The sequence below is a fragment of the Brachyistius frenatus genome, unplaced genomic scaffold, assembly GCF_029030835.1.
Source record: "Brachyistius frenatus isolate BFR_SWC_R1_liver_20210118 unplaced genomic scaffold, ASM2903083v1 Contig_8, whole genome shotgun sequence".
Classification (NCBI taxonomy): domain Eukaryota; kingdom Metazoa; phylum Chordata; class Actinopteri; family Embiotocidae; genus Brachyistius; species Brachyistius frenatus.
In genome coordinates, this window is record NW_027210607.1 from 2,468,648 (window position 1) to 2,490,702 (window position 22,055).

Consider the following 22,055-nt stretch of genomic DNA (forward strand, 5'->3'; position numbering starts at 1 on the left):
ATTGAAACAAGCCAATTAAAGATGGATCAGGGGAAATTATAGGAATGAGCTGAGAGCTTTTGTGGAAGCCACATTTACAGACTTTCTTCTCAGACACACTCACTTAACATCGAAAGTTAAACCAATGAAATGAAAAACATGTAAAACTTCCTGCTTAACAGCAAGAATGAAAACAAACCGGGCTTGGTCACACTTGAAGTTCCATTGTACGTCCTGACATAAAGTATGGTGACGTAACCGTAACAGTCACAACCACGGTCAGATCAGTTCTCTGAGCTAGCCGCGCTGCTAACTGACACATTAGCCAACCAATTCAATTCAATTCAATTCAACTTTATTTATATAGTGCCAAATCACAACATAGGTTATTTCATGGCACTTAACACATTAAAGTCCTGACAGCAAGACTTTACAATATTATACAGAGAAACCCAACAATTCAACAATTCCCACATAAGCTAGGAGGGAAAAAAACCCTCCTCTTTAAGGGAGAAAAACCTCCAACAGAGGGAAGAAAAACTTCCTCTTAACAGGAAGAAACCTCCGACAGAACCAGGCTCAGAGGTGGGCGGCCATCTGCCTCGACAAGCTCGTTAGCTTGTTGGCCAATGGGATGATAGCTTTTCACACTTAATTCACATTATCTTCTTTGTCTTTGTACAAGGGATGGGTAAGGATTTTCTCATTTTTTTAATACTCATTAAATGATAACAGCTGAATGGTTTATTCAACTATTGTATTGTCTATAATAAATACAAGATAAGTTTTCCTTTGTTTTTAGCGTGTGGTATTAACGCATTACGGCTGCCAGAAGGCGGCGGTAATGCACCTGAAAGCCGTTTGTCAACCACCATTAAACATCAAAAGGATAAAAACACGTTACTAACAGGCGAATAATAAGCGAATAGTTTCCAGTGACTGTCGAACAGTCTTTTTGCTTAAAATGGCCACCACTGCTTTTCACCATGAGCTCCTGCGTCTTACCTGCTTTGTTAATTAAAACTGAATGGCACGACACAGCTAAATAGTTACGATTGTTTTCTCCATTTTGGACTCATGACTCGGCATTCTTTCAGATGTTGAGAAAGCTCGATATTGCAGGCAAATTTACAACACAGCGGTTTCGACCTGAGGTTAAAGATTCTCAGATTTACTTAGCTCTTATAAATGAATCCTCAGATTTTGGCGGTTCTATTAAAATCAATTGATGTCGCCAAAAATGTCAGCGTTTCATCCTCTGGTGTGATGGGCGCCTTTTAGAAAACCAAACTTGGATCAAGTGAGTGTCGCAATACAGGAAGCAACGAAAGTTATTCTTCCTCGACCTGCAGTAGCTGCTATTGTGATAACTATTCTCTTAGTCACTCATTAATTTTTTTAAGAGCTTCAAACACGTTTGTTTATCACACTGCGGTGTGTGAAATGACACTCGGCTGCAGAGTCGATGCGTGAAACAATCTTAAGGGTCTAAAAATAATGGCTCGATGGCCTAACCCCATCTGTATTAGAAAAAAAGTGTGTGTGAGTGCACAGCCGGGCCTGGTGTGTGTGTGTGTGTGTGTGTGTGTGTGTGTGTGTGTGTGTGTGTGTGTGTGCGTGCGTGCGTGCGTGCGTGCGTGCGTGTATGTGTGTGTGATCACCTCTGTGGGAGAGGAGGTGAGTTTAGGCTCGTAATGTTTTGCATCTGTGTGTGTGACTCAGTGGAGTTTCTTGGCCCCGAGATCGCCAAAAGGCTTTAAGTTTTGTTCGACAACAATGTGTGTGTCTCGGCAAAAGCGGTTTGTGCGTTTGTACGAACTTTACATCTGGAACAGAGAGATTACATAGAACTTTGTCTCCCAATTCCTGTTTACACGTCCCTCATGATGTCCAGTCCACGCTCCTTATCCTGTGTGTGTGTGTGTGTGTGTGTGTGTGTGTGTGTGTGTGTGTGTGTGTGTGTGTGTGTGTGTGTGTGTGTGTGTGTGTGTGTGTGTGTGTGTGAGTGTGTTCTCTGCTGGAAGGTCACCGGAGTGACGGGAGTGACCGCGGGACATGATTAGATGTATTAGATGATGAATGGGAGCGGACTGAAGTAAACAGGGACCTGAGTAGTTGCATCTGTGAAACCAGTGAGTGTGTTTCGTGTTGTGAGACGGAGACGCAGGTCGGCAGGGGAAACGCTGCAGAGAATCACAGGCAGAAAACGGTGAATCATTATGAGGATAGGAATAGATCCCCGGCAGCTCAGGATTCAGTTTTTTGCAGTCTGCTGGGCCTGAAAACGTGTTTGCTGTGGTTCAGGTGAACATTGTTGTGTTTTTTGTTGTCTGCCCACATCACAGCTCCCACTCGTCTTTACGATCTGGTATGATTATTCCTCAGTATCTGTCTCTGTGCGTGAGTAATCAAATTATTTTTAGGATTAGAGTAAATTAGTTTGAAATAAAGACATAGGCTTCTGCATTACAAAAAAAATGTTGTTTTGCCCAGTTTTAGAGGGAATACTGGATTATTTCTTGTTCTGATGAGTGTGTATGAATGATGTATTTCACAACAGCTATTGGACGGATTGTCATGAAATGTTGTCCAAATATTCATGGCTACCAGAAAGCTTTTATGTAGCTTTCCCTTATCCAGTGAAATATCTACAAGATACACATAGGTGTCGCGCTGTCGGAGCGCACCAGCATTTTAATTTCCTTCAAGTGAAGAAATAAAATGTTCAAAGTTTTCTTGATCTGGTTGAAATTCACATACATATGTTGAGTGTTTGAAAAAAAAAAGAAAAAAAAAGCGCATGTCCTGCAAGAGAGCCAATAAAATCAAATGGGATGGTTCAATTTGTCCTAATTACATTTGAGATGTATTAATTAGTTTACAAAAGCAGCTTAAAGCCTCGTTATGATCGGCTACCATTCGCAGTGTCAAAGATACTGCATCACGTGTTACTACAAACTCAACACCTGTTATTATTTCAAATTAAAAGCCTTGCAGCGTTTCATTAAACAGAAACCACACGCGTCACATGCACGCTCCGCTTTTTCAATAAATAGCACAACACCTTGACTTTCCCATCATGAGGTCAGAGTAAAATGAGTGTGAAAGGTCACCTGAGTGCACATTAATGCCCTATTTTTCTGGCAGAACATGTCTTCATCATCAGAGTGTTGTTACAGGCGCCCCCCCCCACACACACCTCTGTCATTCAGATGACCTACACGGCCACGAGGCCTTTTGCTTTTCAAACTCCAAAATAAGTTCTTCACTCCTCATGCTGCTGCCAAATGTTTGACACACTTGAAATTTCCTTTGAAATAGAGGGTAGCCTCGTCATTTTCCCTTCCGCTGCTCTGTGACGTGGCTTCAGAAGAAAATTGCAAAACTGAAATTGTGAAATTGTTTAAGTGTGTCATAAAAACTATGCACACTAAATCGCCAAAAAAAGGAACGTGATAACAGGGAGTCTTGTGTAGCCATACCAGGGGCTCGGGTTCAGATACGTGGCAGATCAAGAGATCGAGTGTGTCAAAGAGAGGACACATGAATCTCCTGTGTGTGTGTGTGTGTGTGTGTGTGTGTGTGTGTGTGTGTGTGTGTGTGTGTGTGTGTGTGTGTGTGTGCGTGTGCGTGTGCGCGTGCGAACTGTTGACACTCTGAAGGGAGTGTCAACAGTTTTCATTTTGATGTCTGTGTAAAGCAAATGGAAAAATCTTAATGCATCCCAGAGAGGAGACACCGAGCATATTTTTCTGCAGAAAGACAGATGAAACTGAAGGAGAGGAGAGTTCAGCTGCCGGGTCAACGGGAAATACTCTGTTATTCATCGGCATTCCAAGTACCACCACCCAAACCTACACACACACACACACACACACACACACACACACACACACACACACACACACACACACACACACACACACACACACACACACACACACACACACACACACACACACACACACACACACACACACACACACACACACACACATCTTAGGACATTTCAGCTACTTCAGCAGAGCATCTTTAACTAGCCTGTCGCGTGCCCAACATCTTTGCCTGGCCCGGCTTGTAACCACAGAGAAGTGTTGTGGTGTTCCCGCGGTGTGACTCATTCGCTCCGGGTCTGCTCGAGGTCCGGGCCTCGCCACTGTGTTGTGGAAACCCAGTGCCCTCTCTGCTGTTTATTTTGGAAGTCCGCTTCTTTCTGGCATTCGGTGAAGGTCAAGAGGACTACTAGGGAGATATATTCTCGATTTGGACATGTTCTGGACGTGTGTTCTGTCGGACGAGCGGGGGAGAGTCTGGTTTGTCCCATTTTGGGCTTGTCCGACGAACTATGATGGATTTAACCTATTTTTGCGATCTTTCTGCTCTACATAGTACACGGAGACAAGGACGAATTATTACGGGGCTTCTTGGAGACATTTTTATGGGGTCCTGGTGGAAATGGAAACTGACCCCCTCTGGGCCTCCCCCTCCCCTCCCCCCGCAGTATTTTCCTCCCCCTCTTTTTTTTTTTTTTTTTTTCCTTTCTCGCTCTTTCTCACTCCCACAGCAGGAAGAACCCAATTATAGAGATATCGGGCCCATGCTGAAAACGTGATAGCCTGTGAAATGTCTTCGGCGTCACACAGAGACAATGTTTGTCCTGCCCCAGTGCAAACAGGATGCTGTGTGCAGGAGAGCGCCGCGAGATAAGAGCAGACAACGGCGAGAGGGAAAGAAAAAAAAAAAAAAAAAAAAAAAAGGGCAGTGGACAGCATGGACAGAGAGAGGAAAAAACAGCTCGGGGGACTGATGGTGCAGAGATGATCCGATGACCCCGGCAGAGACAGAAAAAGAGCAGCAGTACAGTCACAGTATCACTTGACTGGTGTGAACCTTGTACAGGAAGTAGATGTGTCTGTGTCGCCACCTGAAGGAAACACAACTTGTACTGGAGACATTGTCTTCTCTCTCGCCTCCTCCGCCGACTCCTCACCATTTCCCACCGCTTACTTTCTTGATAGCGCTCCACGACGACTTCGTCTAACACACAAATTGAAGGGTCGTCACCTCAGGTTACGATAACAGCTCAGGCACACGGACAATCACAAGCTCTGCGCACAGACGCTGGTTACGGGGATGTTTCTATTAGAGTCGTAATCACGTGTTATTCTCACACAGACACAGATTACAGCATGATTATGTCCTCTTCCACCCCCCCCCCCCCCGCTAAGCCAGAGATTTTAATCACTTTCTGTTGGGCTTATCTACTGAGCTCATTTTGTCCATCGACATACTAATTCAGGATTGAAATGTGGTTCGTTTCGATTTTCACGCCGAGAGTTTAAAAATGAGTCGTTATTTCTCCTCACAAGGGCGTCGTTTACCGCCTCCAGTTTCTCTTTCCGACACCAAAAACCTCAGATTTACTTTTTGGTTGGACTCCAAAGACACTACACATCACCTGACAAATAACTCTGAATTATCTTGATTAAGAAAACAATTAGACTTAAGTTGTTTGACTGCTTTCGTACTGAATAAGCACGCAACGCCCGTCACACACTGACTCACGGATATTTAAATATCCACAATCTTCGCACCTCTGGGCTCGCTTGTGGACAAAAACAAGAAACTAGCGAGAGCTGCATTCAGACACTCAGGCTTTTATTAGGTTTTGCTGTTGCTGTCGCCATTTGTCTTTTTTCTTTGGTAGCTCTCAAAGATCAACACCAGAATTCTCTCCTTTGTTGGTTTTCGTCGTGATCAATATCAGTGACACAAACTCCACAATCAATATCAGACTTTTAGACCTTCCGCATGAACATGCTCATTGAAATGCAAAAGAACAAACCCGCTCTTCCTGCCGTCATCGGGCTTCTCTGTGCAGATGCCTCTGGAGATGGAAAGCATCTGAGTGACTTTTCAAAGCAGGAGAAAAGTAGAGCAGGCGTTTTATGTTGAATCTGTGACAGCCCAGTTCTCTCACGCTGTCTTTCTTCCATTGCTAAATTATGCATTTGTTTCTAAGTATGTCCTTTTTTGAAGGTTTAATGCTCCTTTTGAAAGTGTGAGCAGAACGGGTTCGGTGGTGTCCCTCAGGATGTCCTCAGGATGTCCTCAGGCCGTCCGGTTGCTCAGCCACTGAAGGCACTCTGAGTTTTAATAGACAGAATTGAGAAGATGTACGCTAATGTTCGATTTTTGCTACTGATTGTAACAAGCAGTAGTTTTAAAGGTGTTGTTCATCGTATATATATTTGTAGAAGATTATTGCAAGGCACGTCCGGCAGTCTTTGAAAGTGGACCTTGTTGAATTGAGTTTTTAGTAATTGTGAAGCGTGGAGGGCTCACAGCATTGTCAGCATAAAACAATCCAGTAGCTGCTCATGCTTGATAATAAATGTAAAGACATGTTTAGGGAAGAAACCTACTGTTACATCTGTCCATCAAAATCTTACATTTGAAGGTAAGTACTGTTTTAGAACACGATTTAGAGGCTTCGCTATGTGCAGCCAGCTTGTTAGCTTGGGCAAATCTGTTAACTGTAGCTGAACACAACCTGGGTTACACTCCCCCCCCCCCCTAAACCGCATGGAAACTAAAGATTTGTATTTCAATGTGTAATTTTGTTTTTCTTAAAATGGATTTCTAAAAACTGGTACAGGAAAAAAAAAAAAGTTTCCTTCAGGAACAAACCGTTATCAACGTCAAGGTATTGGCGCCAAAAAAACTTTGGAGCGATACCCAGCCCCGATGTTCACCCTTCAAAATGTCAAAACATGTTTTAAAGGAGATCTAAAGATGAAATAAAATAATAATAATAATAATAAACTCATGCCTTCCCAGAAAAAAACGAATGATTGTGGTTTGTGCGTCCCCCGTCGGCCCAGTTCTGGATTTTGATATCCTGCTCCTCATCACATGCTCTCATATGGGCTCATCTGAAACCACAACTCCTGGAGGTGAAAACCTCTGCGACACTTGGAGTATTCAGAAAAACTTAATCATGAGGCTGACATATTGTCGTCCTTAGAGTCCCGATGAATGATGAGGAAACTTGCCCGGTCTCATAATAAAGTTATTCTCAATACTACCAGCGGTGGAATTTTTGATCCGGGAGGGAAGAACCCTTCTCCAACTATCAGCACATTTACTAAACTAAAACTCAAATCACCAACCTCTGAAAAGCTCCTCCAAGTTAGCGTGTTGGTGTTCTTCACTAACGCCAGTGTAGTAGAATAATAAATGAGTAAAGTACCCAGAGGAGTAAAAGTATCTTTTGTCCGACTTTTTAGATAACTCTCAGCAGTTCTTGGGAAAAAGACTGATAATGCTGATTAAGTTATTTTTGGAAAAACCCTGGCAAGATTGTGAGCATCCTAAATATTTTGCAGATGCGGTCTTTGCTGGGTTCCCTGATAATGTGGCCTACTGCGCTACCGTCTCGACTCCTTCTGTTGGAATTACTCCGACGGCAGCAAAGTAAACACACGGATTAACCTTCAGCACTGCGTCTGAAAGCCTTTAAATCTCAGACGGAATGCGTTTTCAGCTCAAAACAATAGAAAACCTTTAACTTATTTCAGCAGCTCCCCTCTGATCTATTAATATTTGTGTATAAAAACGTAGCTTTAGTACGTTTTCGAGGCCTGGATGCTTGTATTTGCTCTTGTGCTTGAGGTTATTATTTGAGTAAAGAAGATCTTCCACTTCCAGTGACGGTAACCAGGCCCGCTCATCATTTATTAGAGCTCTCAATTACCGATACCACGTGGAACGTTTGTTTGATTCTCCAGGAAACTGTCTGGCGCTCGTAAAAGTTGAGAGCTTTTATTTCTTTTCCAGAGACGTTGTGCTTATTCGGATGTGAATGATTCTTTAGCGCAACCTCAGCCTTTCGCCTCTAATGAGCTCTTTTGTCTGGAAGTCTGGAAGAGAAAAGGAAAAGATGGAATCAGTCATTGTCTTTCAGTGTCCCAGATGCAGCTGTGGTGGATATTTGACCTGTTGTCCCTACACTTTCATCGGGTCACATTTACAGTGCTACATGAACTGATTTGGTTTTATTGTTCTTTGGGAAGGACGTAGAGGTCTACCCAGGCTCTGCCCAGCTGTTAAGGCTATTTTCCACCGGTTCCGTCTCCGACTCGGCTGCCGGAGTGAACCGCCGTCATCCAAGTCGATGCTTCATATCCCAACCGGCTGCGCGCGGTCCGTCTCACCAGCGTCCCAGAAGCGGCACGCCGCTCTGCTCCGCTAAAGATAGGCGGCGATTCTATTTCTGACGGAAGCCGCTCGGAGACCTCGGCAATCGCTAGTAGAGAAGATCGGCCGTGCAGGAAGTTGGTAGAGAAAACAAAATAAAACTCTGGGAACATTTTCGAAATGAACTGTGCAAACAACCGGTCGTAAAAAAAACTTGACTACATTGCCGTCGACTGCCCGCAGTCTCAGTTTGGACAAGAAATGCGTTCTCCTCCCGCCACACACACAGTCTGGGAAATAGTGACACAATAGATATGAGGATTCATGTTTTTAATGACTAAAACACAGCAGGTTGTTGTAACCTTGTCTGTAGCTAGCAGCACAAAGTAGGAAATGACAACAATAAGCACAAAACGGACGAAAAAGAAACCGTTTAACAACGTTTACCCGCTATAGAAGGACAGGAATCAAAGAAAACATGACCAAATGAGGAAGGACGATATAACGAGCAGACAGATCGCTCCGCGTCTGACACGCCGCCGGTGGAATGTCTGTTTGCATCAGAGTTTGCCACGTTTCCCACGGAGCCATCTCACACAAAGTCAATGCAAAGACGCCAATGTCCGCAAATTTGCTGAATCCCGACAACCTACAAAAACTGTTTGCTTTGGTCTGAACCAAGCGGCAACCAACAGTGACGTCACCCATTGGTTTGTGAACGGCCGTTATTTTTCTAATCCCGAGCTTTTTGGAGCAGGACGTGACCATATTTGGGCGAGCTGGGGAGGAGCGACAGGTGGACCTGACTAAATCTGATTGGAAACCCGCCGATACGACTTCCCACCCACCGATAGCCGTAACCTGACTGCACCACAGGCCTGTCAATCAAACAGACACGCCCCCAAAAACATGTCTTTTTGAAGCCTATTTTCTAATTAATGACAGGATTATTATCAGATGGACGGCAAGAAAACTAATAAGGAGTGACTTTAGTTAGTAAGACCGAGATAACTCGTGGAGAAATTTTGTTGACCTAGAGTTTGATCAGACTAGTTGAATGGGAGTTTATGGAGTGGGAGGCTTTTTGGAGCCAACCTCTAGTGGCACCCGGTGGTACTGCAGCTTGGGGCTCTTCCGCATTGGTGTAATTTTTCAGACGTCCATTAGGATGCAACAACTGGAAACAAACCTGAATTAAATCATGGCCAGACCCCGGTATTTATGAAGGGAATCTGGATCTAGTAATACCAGGCTTGTAAATGTCTGGAAAAATATTGAGAAATAATTTGATTTCCACGTCTTAAAAGCTCCAGCAGTGTCATTCGCTCCTCTGTCAATTCCATTATGATGTGTGGTATTGTGAAAGACAGTTTTCCCGAGCTAGAGGATGACGTAATTTACTTGCAGTGACCACCACAGCCTTTGCTCCGCAGTCAGATTAGTCACCAACTTATCTACTAGTTAAGCATCAGCAATAAATGTACTTTTCTACTTGAAGATTTGATTTGGGTTTTGTTTTATTCTTGCATGCTGACCTTTGTTTGTTGTGCATAAGCTTGACACATCAGGGCCAACCCCGCTTGTCTTGGGCGATGATGTGATGTGAAAAGTTTCTTATCTTCGTGGGTGACGGCGGTTTTATCTTTTTATTGGGTCCATTGCAAGCAGGACAAGACACCACCCAAGATTAAGAAATGAACGTCTGGAAAATGTATCAAGCTAAGAAATGATTGGTCTCGGCGATTTGTCTGTGATCAGCAGATCAGCCGCCGTTTGGGTCTTTGTAAGGAACAGTGTGAAGAGAGTAGCTCTCTAGTCACAGGCAGCTGAATGTGAGTGCATCAGAGGGAGACCCAGCAGGCTGCCACAGCGTGGATAGTCTTTATCTGTGCTTGATTTGTGACTTGTAATTACAGTGTGCTGGGTCTGGGTGGCATCCAGAACAGCAGATACTCCCTTCTTCTCTCCCTCTGATGGCGTGTTGTGTCACAGAGAAGCAGGGCTCTCCCGGAGCACATCTGCTGATTCATAGATTTAATTGTGGAAGGAAATAAAAGCTCATGCACTCAACTAAAGTTCTGTAACATAATTAGTTTGTATTGGTAACAAGCATGAAGACGGTATGATTGCTGCTTGTCTGGCCTGTAGGATGTATTTAAGGCATATCATGAAATGTTGATGTTGTTCTGTATCATTCAGTTTGGTGCATGTTGAATAGAACAACTTAACATCTAAAATCTCTACATTTAAGCTCTTGTGTTATAAAATGAGAATAGAAGTGTTTTTGTTCTGATGCCATCTTGAAATCAGACACCACTGATAACAATTTGAAAATCTTTCCGCTTCCTTTTTAACTTGAGATGTTTGTGTGTAATTCCTGAGACCAAAGCATTTGCATTTAGTTTTATTGTGACAAAAATAAAACTGTCTGGAACAATATGGAGAATACGAGCAGACAGCAGAGAGGCTAATTTGATTGTTGTGATAGTTTATAAAGCTGTGAAAACCCACTGTAATCACCACTCTAAACACACCGCCACTTTGCTTTTCAAGACAAAACTACAACCTTTTCACCTTTCAAGTTACCGGGTGAGTGTTAGATAGATAAATTCTGCGAACGGTATCACTTTAAGTGGCTTCTTCACAATCCCTGAGGGTTTTGTCTTCTTGTGGAAACACATCCTGGTTTTCTGTGTGGTGCTGCTGCACATGCCTGACCTTTAAACACAGCCTTATTTCAGCTGTTAAAAAGTACAAATCTAAGTTATAACGCTGATATTAAGGATTGAATCCTGTGTGTTCTTTTCAGTAAGGGACATTTAGTCTTCTCACAGACCTGCAGGGTGAGTGAAGACAGCACCTTAAAACCTGAGGGCTGGCGGTTTGGAGCATTTGTTTTTTTTAATTGTAACCAAAGTGGAAAGAGGAATTTCAAAATGAGTATGCAGTTGTGCAACTCTGTGTTGCAACAACCCTCATTTTATATTACGGCTGCTTAAGATATGACATAAATGCAACATGGCAAATGAAACATTAACATGTACTTTATGGCGGTTTTACAACTTCCTAACAATGGAACAGGACGAATTGTCATTTTAGAGGAACTGCAGTCAGCTTGCGTCATTTATTTTTGAAAATTTGTATGAGTCAGAACCAAATCTAACCATTAAATTCCACTGAATCCTGATGTACTTGTCACCACCGAGCTGCAGCATTATACATATCTAATGTGTTATTTAGCCCCGACACCGACAAGATAATCAGACGTAAATGCTGAATCACGCACCTCTTTCATGTGCGTCTTCACTGGAAATTGCCTGATATTCAAGGTTCCTGTTTGACTGCTTGCTAAAGAGGTGTTCGAGTGCAGTACAGCAGCTCTGTACATCATATTGTTGCAGGGAGTTCGCTGTCTGTGTTGAGTAACACATGGCAGAGGTGTGAGTGGGAGAGCTCACACTGTTCAGATAGTAGCGTTGCTCTGGCTGTTGCCGAGCTGCCTGTAGGCCCGCCGTGTTGTTGCACAATGCGGTACATTTTCAATACGCACTTTTATTGCGAAAAGCCTTTTTTTAATTTTTTTTTTTTAAGGTTAATTAAAAAGAAATTCCTAAAAATTCGATTTTTCAGAGAAATTCTTTTGTATCCATTCATTTAAGTGTGTTAGCTTTCGAATGGCGTTGTAAGCGCTTGCTGCCGTCTCATGCAGGGAGGAGAAGGCCTTCTAACCACAGCTGTGGTCGCTCTGAGCGCTGTAATTTCCTGTTTTCTGATGACACTCGATCGTCACAAATCCAGCTGATTGCAGTGTTTGATTCACACTGAAGAGGGGGCGGGTCTGAATGCCGTTAATTGTAGTTCACACGCTCATTAACCTGCAACAATGTCAGTAACTGTTATCGCAGGTGAAACAACCGTATCAAGTCTGAAAACATACGCTTTCTCCAGCATATTTTCACGCCGGTGCAGGAAATCTCTTTTTGTCTCTTAAGCACCATTAAAAGACAAAATGTATATAATCTTTAGGTTTAGGGTTGAGGTGGGATGGAAACTTTTCCAGCAAGCATTTGGTAAAAGGCAGGAAAGGCCCAGATTTATGAAATAGAGAACTTGAGAAAACACTAGAGAATGAGCAGTTTAGCATAAAATACAAATTAAATGGAAAGGGACGCAAACAGTGTGGTGCTTTATCTGGCTGTGGTCGCTTACTAAATTAAAAATGTCATGTGACACAATACACGGGTGATGTTCACTCTCAGATCTGGCAGCTGGCTGAAATATTATTAGTCAAATTACACACACACACACACACACACACACACACACACACACACACACACACACACACACACACACACACACACACACACACACACACACACACACACACACACACACACACACACACACACACACACACACACACACACACACACACACACACGCACACACACGTTGCTTTTTCAGGGTTTCCAGCAGAAATAGTGCATTTTAATTTCATTTAATTTGAATGTCAGTTGTATAATATATCCATTTTATTATAATGGAACCAGATGACACTTGACTACCAGTGTCCGTATGTTGAGCCGGGACAGGCTTTAAAACCTGAAGTAACTGTCTAAAGATTCAGGCATGCTTTCAAATGAACTGCTTTGATTTAAGTCCACGTCTACTCATCGACTGCATACTGTTTTTTGTTGTTGTTTTTTTACACTTGGTTGAGGTGGAAATTATATTTATTATTCCTAAAAACAAAATGTGACAAAGTGCAGTCAGATCAGGCTTGGTAAATTGTTTACCTGAAGCATTACTGATGGCTTTTACTCCAATGAAGAGGGAGAAATAATGACGGATAATAATATTACATTTGTGTAATAGACAGACTGCAGTGTCACATGAAACAAGCAGAAGTGTCACATTTCCATCATGTTTTCACACATTTTTCATTAGTTTAAAGGTTTGACAGACACTTTTTTTTTAAAATCACGTCAGCCCCTTGAACCTTCTCGTTCTGCAGGGCTTTTGTCACAATCAGCAGAAGAAATAGCGCCACCAGGTGTTTATAACAATGATCCAACTATAAGTTGCAATTTTGCACAATTTCGGTTCAAATATGTGCACAATTTGGATGAATTTGTCTATAGAGCGGTGCAAGACATCTTCGGACCAATTTCCTCAAAAGCATTCTTACTGACAGAGTTGAATCAGAGTTGTGTGAAGAAAAAAACCTTTAAAAAGTTCAAATCCTGCATACTCTCTCAGTTCTGTAGCGGTGGGCGAGCTTGTCAGATCGTCCGTTTCCCTCCTGAGTCTGACGATGATGAAGGCGAGCAAAGGAGGGCTTCAGGCACCTCTTGATGATCTAACGGGCCCTTTGGAGCAAACTGACACGTAAACCTTCCCCCGTACCTCCCCCATACTTCCATACCTTCTCCTCAGGAAGGGTGAAGACACGTCTCGGGAGCCGGCCGTGGTCTAATTTAACGTGTCAGTGTGGGTTTGCTCTAATTAATTCCGTAATGAGCCTCTTTTGATGTGGAGTTACATAAAACACTGAGGGGACACACCTCTGCATCATCCGGCCTCCATAGAGCGACTGAGAAGGAGAGTTGCTAAGGGGAAAGTGACATCGGCGGCAGCCTGTTGAAAGACGTGGGGCCGGCCAATCAGACGATTCCCCTGCTGATTCTCCAGCTGCCCTGCTTCCTCACATCCTCTTCCTCCGTCGAGGGCATCTATCCAGCCAGGGTATTTTTAGTCAGCTGCCCGCTCCCGCCAATAACCTCCTTTCAAACAGTCTGTCAACACACTCAAACACACACACACACACACACACACACACACACACACACACACACACACACACACACACACACACACACACACACACACACACACACACACACACACACACACACACACACACACACGTGCACACAAGCTGCCCATACACAAGGAGCTGTGCCACATGGGTGGGAAATAACAAGTTCTTTGATGTGAAAGGCCTCTCCTGTGCCCACTTCCACTGTTGTACAACTAATTAAACTTTTGATTGTCATTAATCAGTTAGTTGGTGTTGGATACGAGGAGATGAAATGACCTCATTAAGAACTAATACAGGCTGTACTTCAGCTGAGTGTGGAACAATATGGCAGCAGTGACAGGACTCTCTTTGAACTGATTTTTAGTGAGCTGTGGTTGTTTGCAGAAGCCTTCCTGGTAGTAAAAATTCTCGCTGGTTTATTGTCTCATTTTGCAAAGCAAATGAGGTGGTTATGATCTGAAAATGAGATCCGTTTGTTCTCATCATCTTGGGGTCATGGTTCGTCTACTCATAGTGGACATGACTTACCTGAATATGCATTTGAAAAGGCTGATTTTAACGACAAAAGCTCTGATAAACTCACAATAAGCTTCCTGCCCTGCATTGAACAGAAAAAACGTCAGCACCTAGTTTGTGTGCATAATTGAGCAATATCAGCTAAAGAGTTCATCATATTCACTACATACATTTTACAAAGTTAGAATATGTCAGCTGGTTGAGCTTCCCCCATGTAGTCCAAAAAAAACAAAAAACAAAAAAAATGCAGGCCTAAGCATTGAAGATGAGGATGAATATAATTGTTGCATGTCATAATGCAGCTCTAATGTTCAGGGTGTCGAGGGGAGGAGTTGAGAATTATGCTGATTTTTAAAAGCTTGACACTAAAAGGTGTGGAACTCAGAAAAGTACACAACTAAAGTAAATAATCATCAGTTCCTGTGTGTTGTACGTAACACACTGACCAGAGAAAGCTTATGTGTGTTTGACAATCGCTCATTTGCTACATGGTACTTACGGAGTTCAAAGGGTCATTCCATCAATTTAGTGTCGCACTTTCAAAGACTCGTGGGTTTTACAGAAAACGGAATGAAATAAAAAAAACAAAAAAACCAACGAATCAAGGCAGTGACTTTTATTTCCTCGGTAGAGTGTAGGTTCCAAACACGGAGCATCCTACACATCCCGTGTTGTCATCTCTCCTCAGACCCTCCATCGGTGGCTCCCACATATTTCCAACTCTGTTCCCTCCGTTTGTAATGCCGGCTTTGTCTCCAAGATTACGCCGAGTTGACGCCTGATGGCATCATTAGTGTTATCTCCTCGGATTGACAAAACGCCTCCACAGCCACTCAAGATGTTACACAGTTGTTTTCAAAGGAAGGGGGAAGTCCTCTGCTGACCTGTAGACAGAACCTCATGTGTGTAAAGGGACTGATGAGCCTCTTTAATCCAAAGTGATATGTGATTTTTCTTAGCTTGTATACAAACATGCTGTACTTCTTGTCGTGTCATTGTAATGTTATTTTGTATAGTTGTACAGAACTTCAGTTGTCAGCCACTTCGTTTCAGAAAGTGTTCTTTAAAGAACCGTCTTCATCAGGAACTCACTGACGCAAGCTTTCACCACATGCCATTCATGCATGTTACAGGTTAACATGTCTTTGAAGGAAACCTGAGCACATGTCCTCAAGGTTGTTCTATTTCAGCCTTTTAATTCAGAGTGAGCTTCTCGTGTGTGCGTGTCAGAGACGGAGATGGAAAGAAGCCGTGCTGCATTGTAAGTTTGTAAGTTGTACCTCAAATGTAGAGGTTTTTTTTCTGTGGTAGACCTGTGCGTGTCTGGTATTAGTGCCAGGTGTAACCAAGCAACCGTTGCTTTTTTAAGACTCCTCATCTCCACTCTCTTCTTTTCAATTACGGAGGTTGCAAGCTGCAGCGCGAAGCTATTTTTTAAAGATGTTTTTTTTCCTACAATGTTCCAGTCTGGTCTGAGAAAGCGAGCGCTTGTTGGGAAATGCTAAGAAGGATGAAGCAGAATAGCAGCCAGCAGCGACGGGAGGATGGACAAACTTAGTATTAAGCAGGTCCTAATGAAAAGAATAACAGTGAGTCCAAGAGAAAAACAGCATGAGGAGTAGGTGGAGAAGGAGGAAACTCATGTGGTGGCCATGTGTTCCCAGCAGATCACCACGGGGGTCTTTAACGGGACCGGCCTTGACGTAGTTTCTCTCCCAGTCTCCGTTTGAACAGCCTTCTGTAATTCAGCTGGGGAATGCTGCTTTTTAAAAAAAAAAAAATGTTTAATTTATTACCCGAGGAATGCCTCACCGAGGAGCTGCAAGGGGAAGAAGAGTGTGTGCATTTGAGGTCACGACCCCTGGAAGTGGAAGACTGAAGGTTGTGACCTCTGCTACAACAGCAGATCCTCACAGTAGTATTTTTGGAGACAGAGACACATGGACACGTATCTAAATTAAAGTGAGAGAGGAGTGGTCACTGGTTCCCTTTGTCAGTACTCGTAGTACCGATCGTATGTGCTGAGATCTCGTGCGCACCCTGAATGACAGGCGCACAGACGGGGCCGGTAAAAACTTCATGGACTTTTTGATGGCCCTGCAAAGTTGCGTCCCACTGGGACTGATAGCCATTACACCACTGTGGGGCATTGGATTAACGAGGGAGACAGGAACTAGTACAATTGAATTCAAAGATCGGGCATTTGCAAATGGCAAATATCTTGTCCCAAGACAACTGTGCCTACAGCCGGTAACCAAAAGGTGTGATGTTGTGTTGACCTAATTAAAAGAAGATATGAAAGGGTCAAAGTTGTTTGGTTCAAACCAAATATCAAAGATATGTTGTCTTAAGAGAAGGTTTTCTTATCCCATGATTTGCTTATAGGCTTGTCAAGAGCGCACAGACTTTAAATCTACCTTTTCATGATGGCTGGGATGTCAAATAAATTTTCCACCAAAAATCCAAGCAGCCTCCTGGTTCCCCACGCGGTCTGAAAAGTAGGCCATCAACTGAGAAAAACAGAGGCCCGGGTAAAGAAGAGAGAGGAGGAGGAGAGAACCAAGCGAGTGAAAGTGCCAGCGGAGGAGGAGGAGTGGGGGAGTACGTGGATTTATTTTTACCTCTCTGCCGTGATAACCCCACTTTCTAATTAACTGCAAATTAACTTCTGATAAGCGGAGGGCGGGTGGCAAAGCGCCGAGGCTACCGATATAGCCTCGCTTCGTCCTCCCTTTCCTTCCGCTATTATCCCACTCGTCTCTCCAGGGCTCGGGCCTCCGAGGGCCCGCCGGCCTTCCTCTGAGCCACCTGGGCAAGGCCAACATCTGCTCCCCAGAACCAGCTCACATCTCTGCTGCACATCAGAGCTGGAGGCTCAGCCTAAATTTGAGTGCTCTAGAAAAGCCCAGGATGGTTTATTTCCGCTGCGATCAAGCGGCTGTATCAGTTTACTCTTCACTCTCTACTTTCACATCAGGTCAATCTAGGACGCCTATTACCCTGATGAGACACTTGTTTATCAAACAGTCAACAGTATGCTTTTATTATCTCATCATGGTCACCCCCATTTCAGGTGTGGTTTTCTTGAAGTCCTTCTGGTTTTCTTTTTTTTTTGAGAGAGAGATTAGATTCGCTGCTCTTTTACATTCTGGGCCGCTGAGTGTGTGATAAGAGCGTGAACACAGGAAACCTTTGAAATTGCAGCGAGAGCGGCAAACAGCGGTCCGAAGAGAAACAACCGATGGAAAGAGCTAAAAATATCTGGATGATTCGTCAAGGGCTGTCATGTTACTGGACAGCTGTATCGCTGCGATCCCGCTCTTCACAGCATTCAGACCTAAACCTGGAACACATAAACGTGTAACTTTACGACACCAGGTGCTTTGAACCTTTCTGTGTGTCTGTCTCCGTCTTACTCGCTTTTTCTCTTCCTCCATCCATGTGACTGATGACAAGGTCCACTGCTTATGTCCTTATATAGACGTATGCTCTGTCTGATCTGTCTGAGGCTGGGACGATGGCGCACTCACACACACGCACGCACGCACGCACGCACGCACGCACACACACACACACACACGCACACACACACACACACACACACACACACACACACACACACACACACACACGCGCGCACACACACACTTTACAAGTTCTGAGATATTTAGGTGCCCTTGGAAATGTCAACATTTATCAAGGATAAGCTCTTGACCCCATTTATTCATCTGCTAGTATTTTAGTGGTACAGTATATCTGTGGAAAGTACAGGTGGACTATTTATAACTCACTTACTCGTTTCCTTCAAACTAATTTCTGGGGGGAAAAAACGTCTCGCTTGATGTTAAGGGAGTAGTTTGGGATGTGCCACTTATTTCTTATCCAGAGTTAGATGAGGAGATTGATGCCACGCTCACGACTGTGTGTAAAGAGCAAAGTAGAGCCTAATGGCCACCTATCTTAGCTTAGCATACAGATTAGATGTGCTACCGATACTTCTCAAGCCCACTAATTAGTGCTGTAACTATTTATCGGCAGGCGACTTTCTTGTCCTGGTCAAATTCCTGAGATAACCGCTATGCCTGGAAATGTTGTGTTGGGTGGATAGGCGAGAAATATTTACAGTAATTCCTGTAAAACCACAAATTGACACTTTCTTTCATTTCTATATGGATTAATCAAACAGTATTATAAAATTTGGACAGATTCAGGCAAGCAATTCATCAATTAATCGGCTCCTTGCTCTCGTTAACGATCTTCAAGTCACCGCATTCAAATTGTATTGAACTATTTAACGATTCCATTGTTCTTCTTACTTGGAGCAGTGGACGTTTTTGTGCCTTGATGTTTAACATGAACAAAAGGTCTGTATCTGGTTAGAAGAGCTCTATTCAGATCATCAGATATCAGCATTGTATCAGGTTGAGAGATTTCCTGGCACATGTACACTTATTGTAAGTTGTCTTTGTTCAACAAATTTCTGGTTTTGCTGCTAGTTATTTATTATATGTATGTAGAATGTGACCCTGCCTTGAGCGTTGTCATATTTAATTTGAATACAATGACGAATATCTCACATTTGGTTGTCAGCACGTTTCCCTTGTGTGTACTAACATTGAGATTAAGTTAAATATCAGCGTGAACGCAAGTGGTATTATTACATTAACATTGTTTTGTCAATATGTAAAGTGTTTTTTGATAAATGTATGGTGGTGATGGGGTATTAGGTGTGCCCTGATGCCCTCCATAGAAACAGCACCTAGTTCTCTAATATATTAGGGCTTTGTTAAAGATACCAACAGAGCCCGCAGATCCCCTGTGTATTCTTATTATAGACCAGTCTTGTTAGGACAAACTCACACACACACACACACACACACACACACACACACACACACACACACACACACACACACACACACACACACACACACACACACACACACACACACACACACACACACACACACACGCACACGCGCACAGCCATTCTTCAGACCTAGTTATCGACTTAGGGAGATCTCTCCTTAAATGGTAGACTGCCCAGGGCCCTGTCTCTGTTTCCACTGCACAAACCAAATGAAGTCCAGGACTGGGAATAGCCTTTTAAAGCGGAGGACAGAGAGGGAGAGAGGGAGAGAGGGAGAGAGTGACAGACACAGGCAGAGCGAAAGAAGATGAGAAAAAAAAAAAAAGAAAGAAAGATGGTGAGAGGCATGTCAAGGCCCTGGAGAATAAAATTTGAGACTGTGAGAAAGACATTTTAATTGGAGTGAAGCCAGGTCTGGTCAGTAAACGCATGTATAGCTACGGCTGTACCCGACTGAAGTTTGTCAGTGAAATTGGATTTGGTTGTTAAATTTTAGAACATTTGACTATTCATTTTATTATTTAAAACAATTTAAATAGACCGTCTGGCAGCCTGAAAATCGTCAGCACACAGTGAAGGTGCGAGTCTCCCCGTGGCCTTCGAGCCAGAGTCTGTCACCAGCGAGAGCTCTCTTCGCCCCGTCCGTGCCTGCAGACCTTCCCTGCTGGAGGCTGTGGCCGAAAGGAAGTGACTCGGTCAAAGACGCCCCCCCTCCCCAGTCTGGGCCTCGTTCCCGACTGGATGGCCCCGTGTCTCCCTCCGCGTACATCTCTTTACTCGCACCCACGTGTTTATTGTTGGCACATTCAAAGCGTCCCAACAATAAACACATTGGAGCAGGAGTCAATTTGGATCTGTATCATCATTTGTTGGCTGACAAACCACTACAGATTTTAGTGGCAGCTTTCTTATGGTTCACAACCTGTGGATACAACCTGAAAACAAGTATTCATAAAAATAAAAAAAATCTGTCACATTGAAATACAACTGTCGCCTACTTAGTTTTACACCCTGGGTGAAAACACTCAGTCTGCAGAGGGGAGATAAAAGGTTTGATGAGAAATTCATCAACAGGGAAACTTAATGAAATCGTCTTTTTTTGCTGAGCACGAATCATATCAAAAACAGAATGGCTACTGGAACCTGGCTCGACATCTGAAGCATAAAAAGTTATTGTTCTAAAGCAGTCTCAATTCTGTCTCTAACAGCTTGTCTTTTTTTTCTCTCTCTCTTTTCAGCCTGAAAACCTACAGAAAATATGGCTGCGGGAGTTTTACCAGGTAAGCGACACTCACCACCAACCCCCTCCCCTCCTCCCCCCGCCCCCTGAAAGAAACAAAATACGATCGTACTCATTGAACTGCAGTTACGTCCAGTAACCACTATTTATTTATTTCGTTTCTGTCCAACCGTTTCATTTGAGCTCAGTATGGGAGTCACTCATTCGTTTCTCTTTCACTGACAGTCGCGCTAATTTGCATGTTCCTCTGCCCTGCTTTGTGTTGTGTTTCATGGATGTGGGGGTGTATCACTGCCATAAGTCAAGAGCATGCTCTCTCAGCTTGAGAGCATGATGTTTAGTTTTCACAATCAATTATTGTAATATTCTCTGTAAAAGTCTCCCTTCGGACTCAAATGGTCGGCGCTCGCTCGTGGATTTGCTCGGCTCTCTTTCAGAAGTGTACGCTTGCAGCCAGACGTCCTCATCTCCAGTTTAACTCTCCTCCTTGCACTCAGCTCTCAGCTCTCCGCTTGCGCTCTCAGATTTTTGTGAAATAACCCTGCCAAAAGTCCCCAACCAATAGAATGCCAGGAATGACATTAACCAATGATATCCTCACTACCTTCTTTCAGGTGCGCTCGCTTCACGTCTTACAGCGTCCCTTACGGGCGGTTACTGTCAAGTGGATTCATCATTCACGCCCTTGATGGCTTTATTAAATTACCTTAGCTTGTTTTTTTTGTAGGACTTTTGGAGCTGATAGATGTACCAGTGTCCGTATTTTTACTTTAACAGCTATATACAAGAGTAGCCTCCCCTTGGCTTCCCATCAAGTTGCTCGAGGAGAAAATAACTTAAATAGGCCAACCCGTTATTATTATGTCATCTGACGATGTAACCCGCATAGGCGAAACACGGCATCATGATTGTTGCCTAACAGGTAATATGTCCCTCAGGCTTAAGTCGGGGCTGTTGCTGGATGCACTGTCGGCATGAACGCAGGTCTCAATATACTCTTAATGTCCAGTTTACTGATGGTAAACACTGTCTAACACAATGAGTACAACTCATTGATGCATTAGCTCAACTCACTCTGCTTGATTAACAGTAGCACACACGAGAGAGTCTTTGTAGTTTTCTCCTCTAGGGTACAGTCATGTATTAGAAACTGATCAACAGAGACGTCTTTGCTGCTGGCTCATGACATGTCATAAATCTTCTACAATACATTGAAGTTGTTCTTTTGTATTTGATATGACTGAATGGTTTCACTTTTCCACACCATCCCGTCCTGCATTAGCAGTACAGTGGACGCATTGTTGGTCCGCCATGTGTTCTTGTAGCTTCAAATGTTGTCACGTGACTCTGATCACAAACCTTGAGGATAGTCCATGTGACTTTTCTTTGAAGCTGCAGCTGTAGATCAAGTCGAGTGGAGGCATACG

General features: G+C 43.5%; 1 protein-coding gene across 2 annotated transcripts in view; it reads left to right on the forward strand.

Annotated features, from left to right (window-relative positions):
- Nucleotides 1-22,055, forward strand: part of LOC138615964 (inositol polyphosphate-5-phosphatase A) — a 143,695-nt gene that overhangs the window by 17,800 nt on the left and 103,840 nt on the right. For both annotated transcript variants that reach the window (XM_069689875.1, XM_069689874.1), the window contains exon 2: nucleotides 20,627-20,668. In XM_069689875.1, the coding sequence (XP_069545976.1) occupies nucleotides 20,627-20,668 (42 nt within the window). The remainder of the gene's footprint in view (nucleotides 1-20,626; nucleotides 20,669-22,055) is intronic.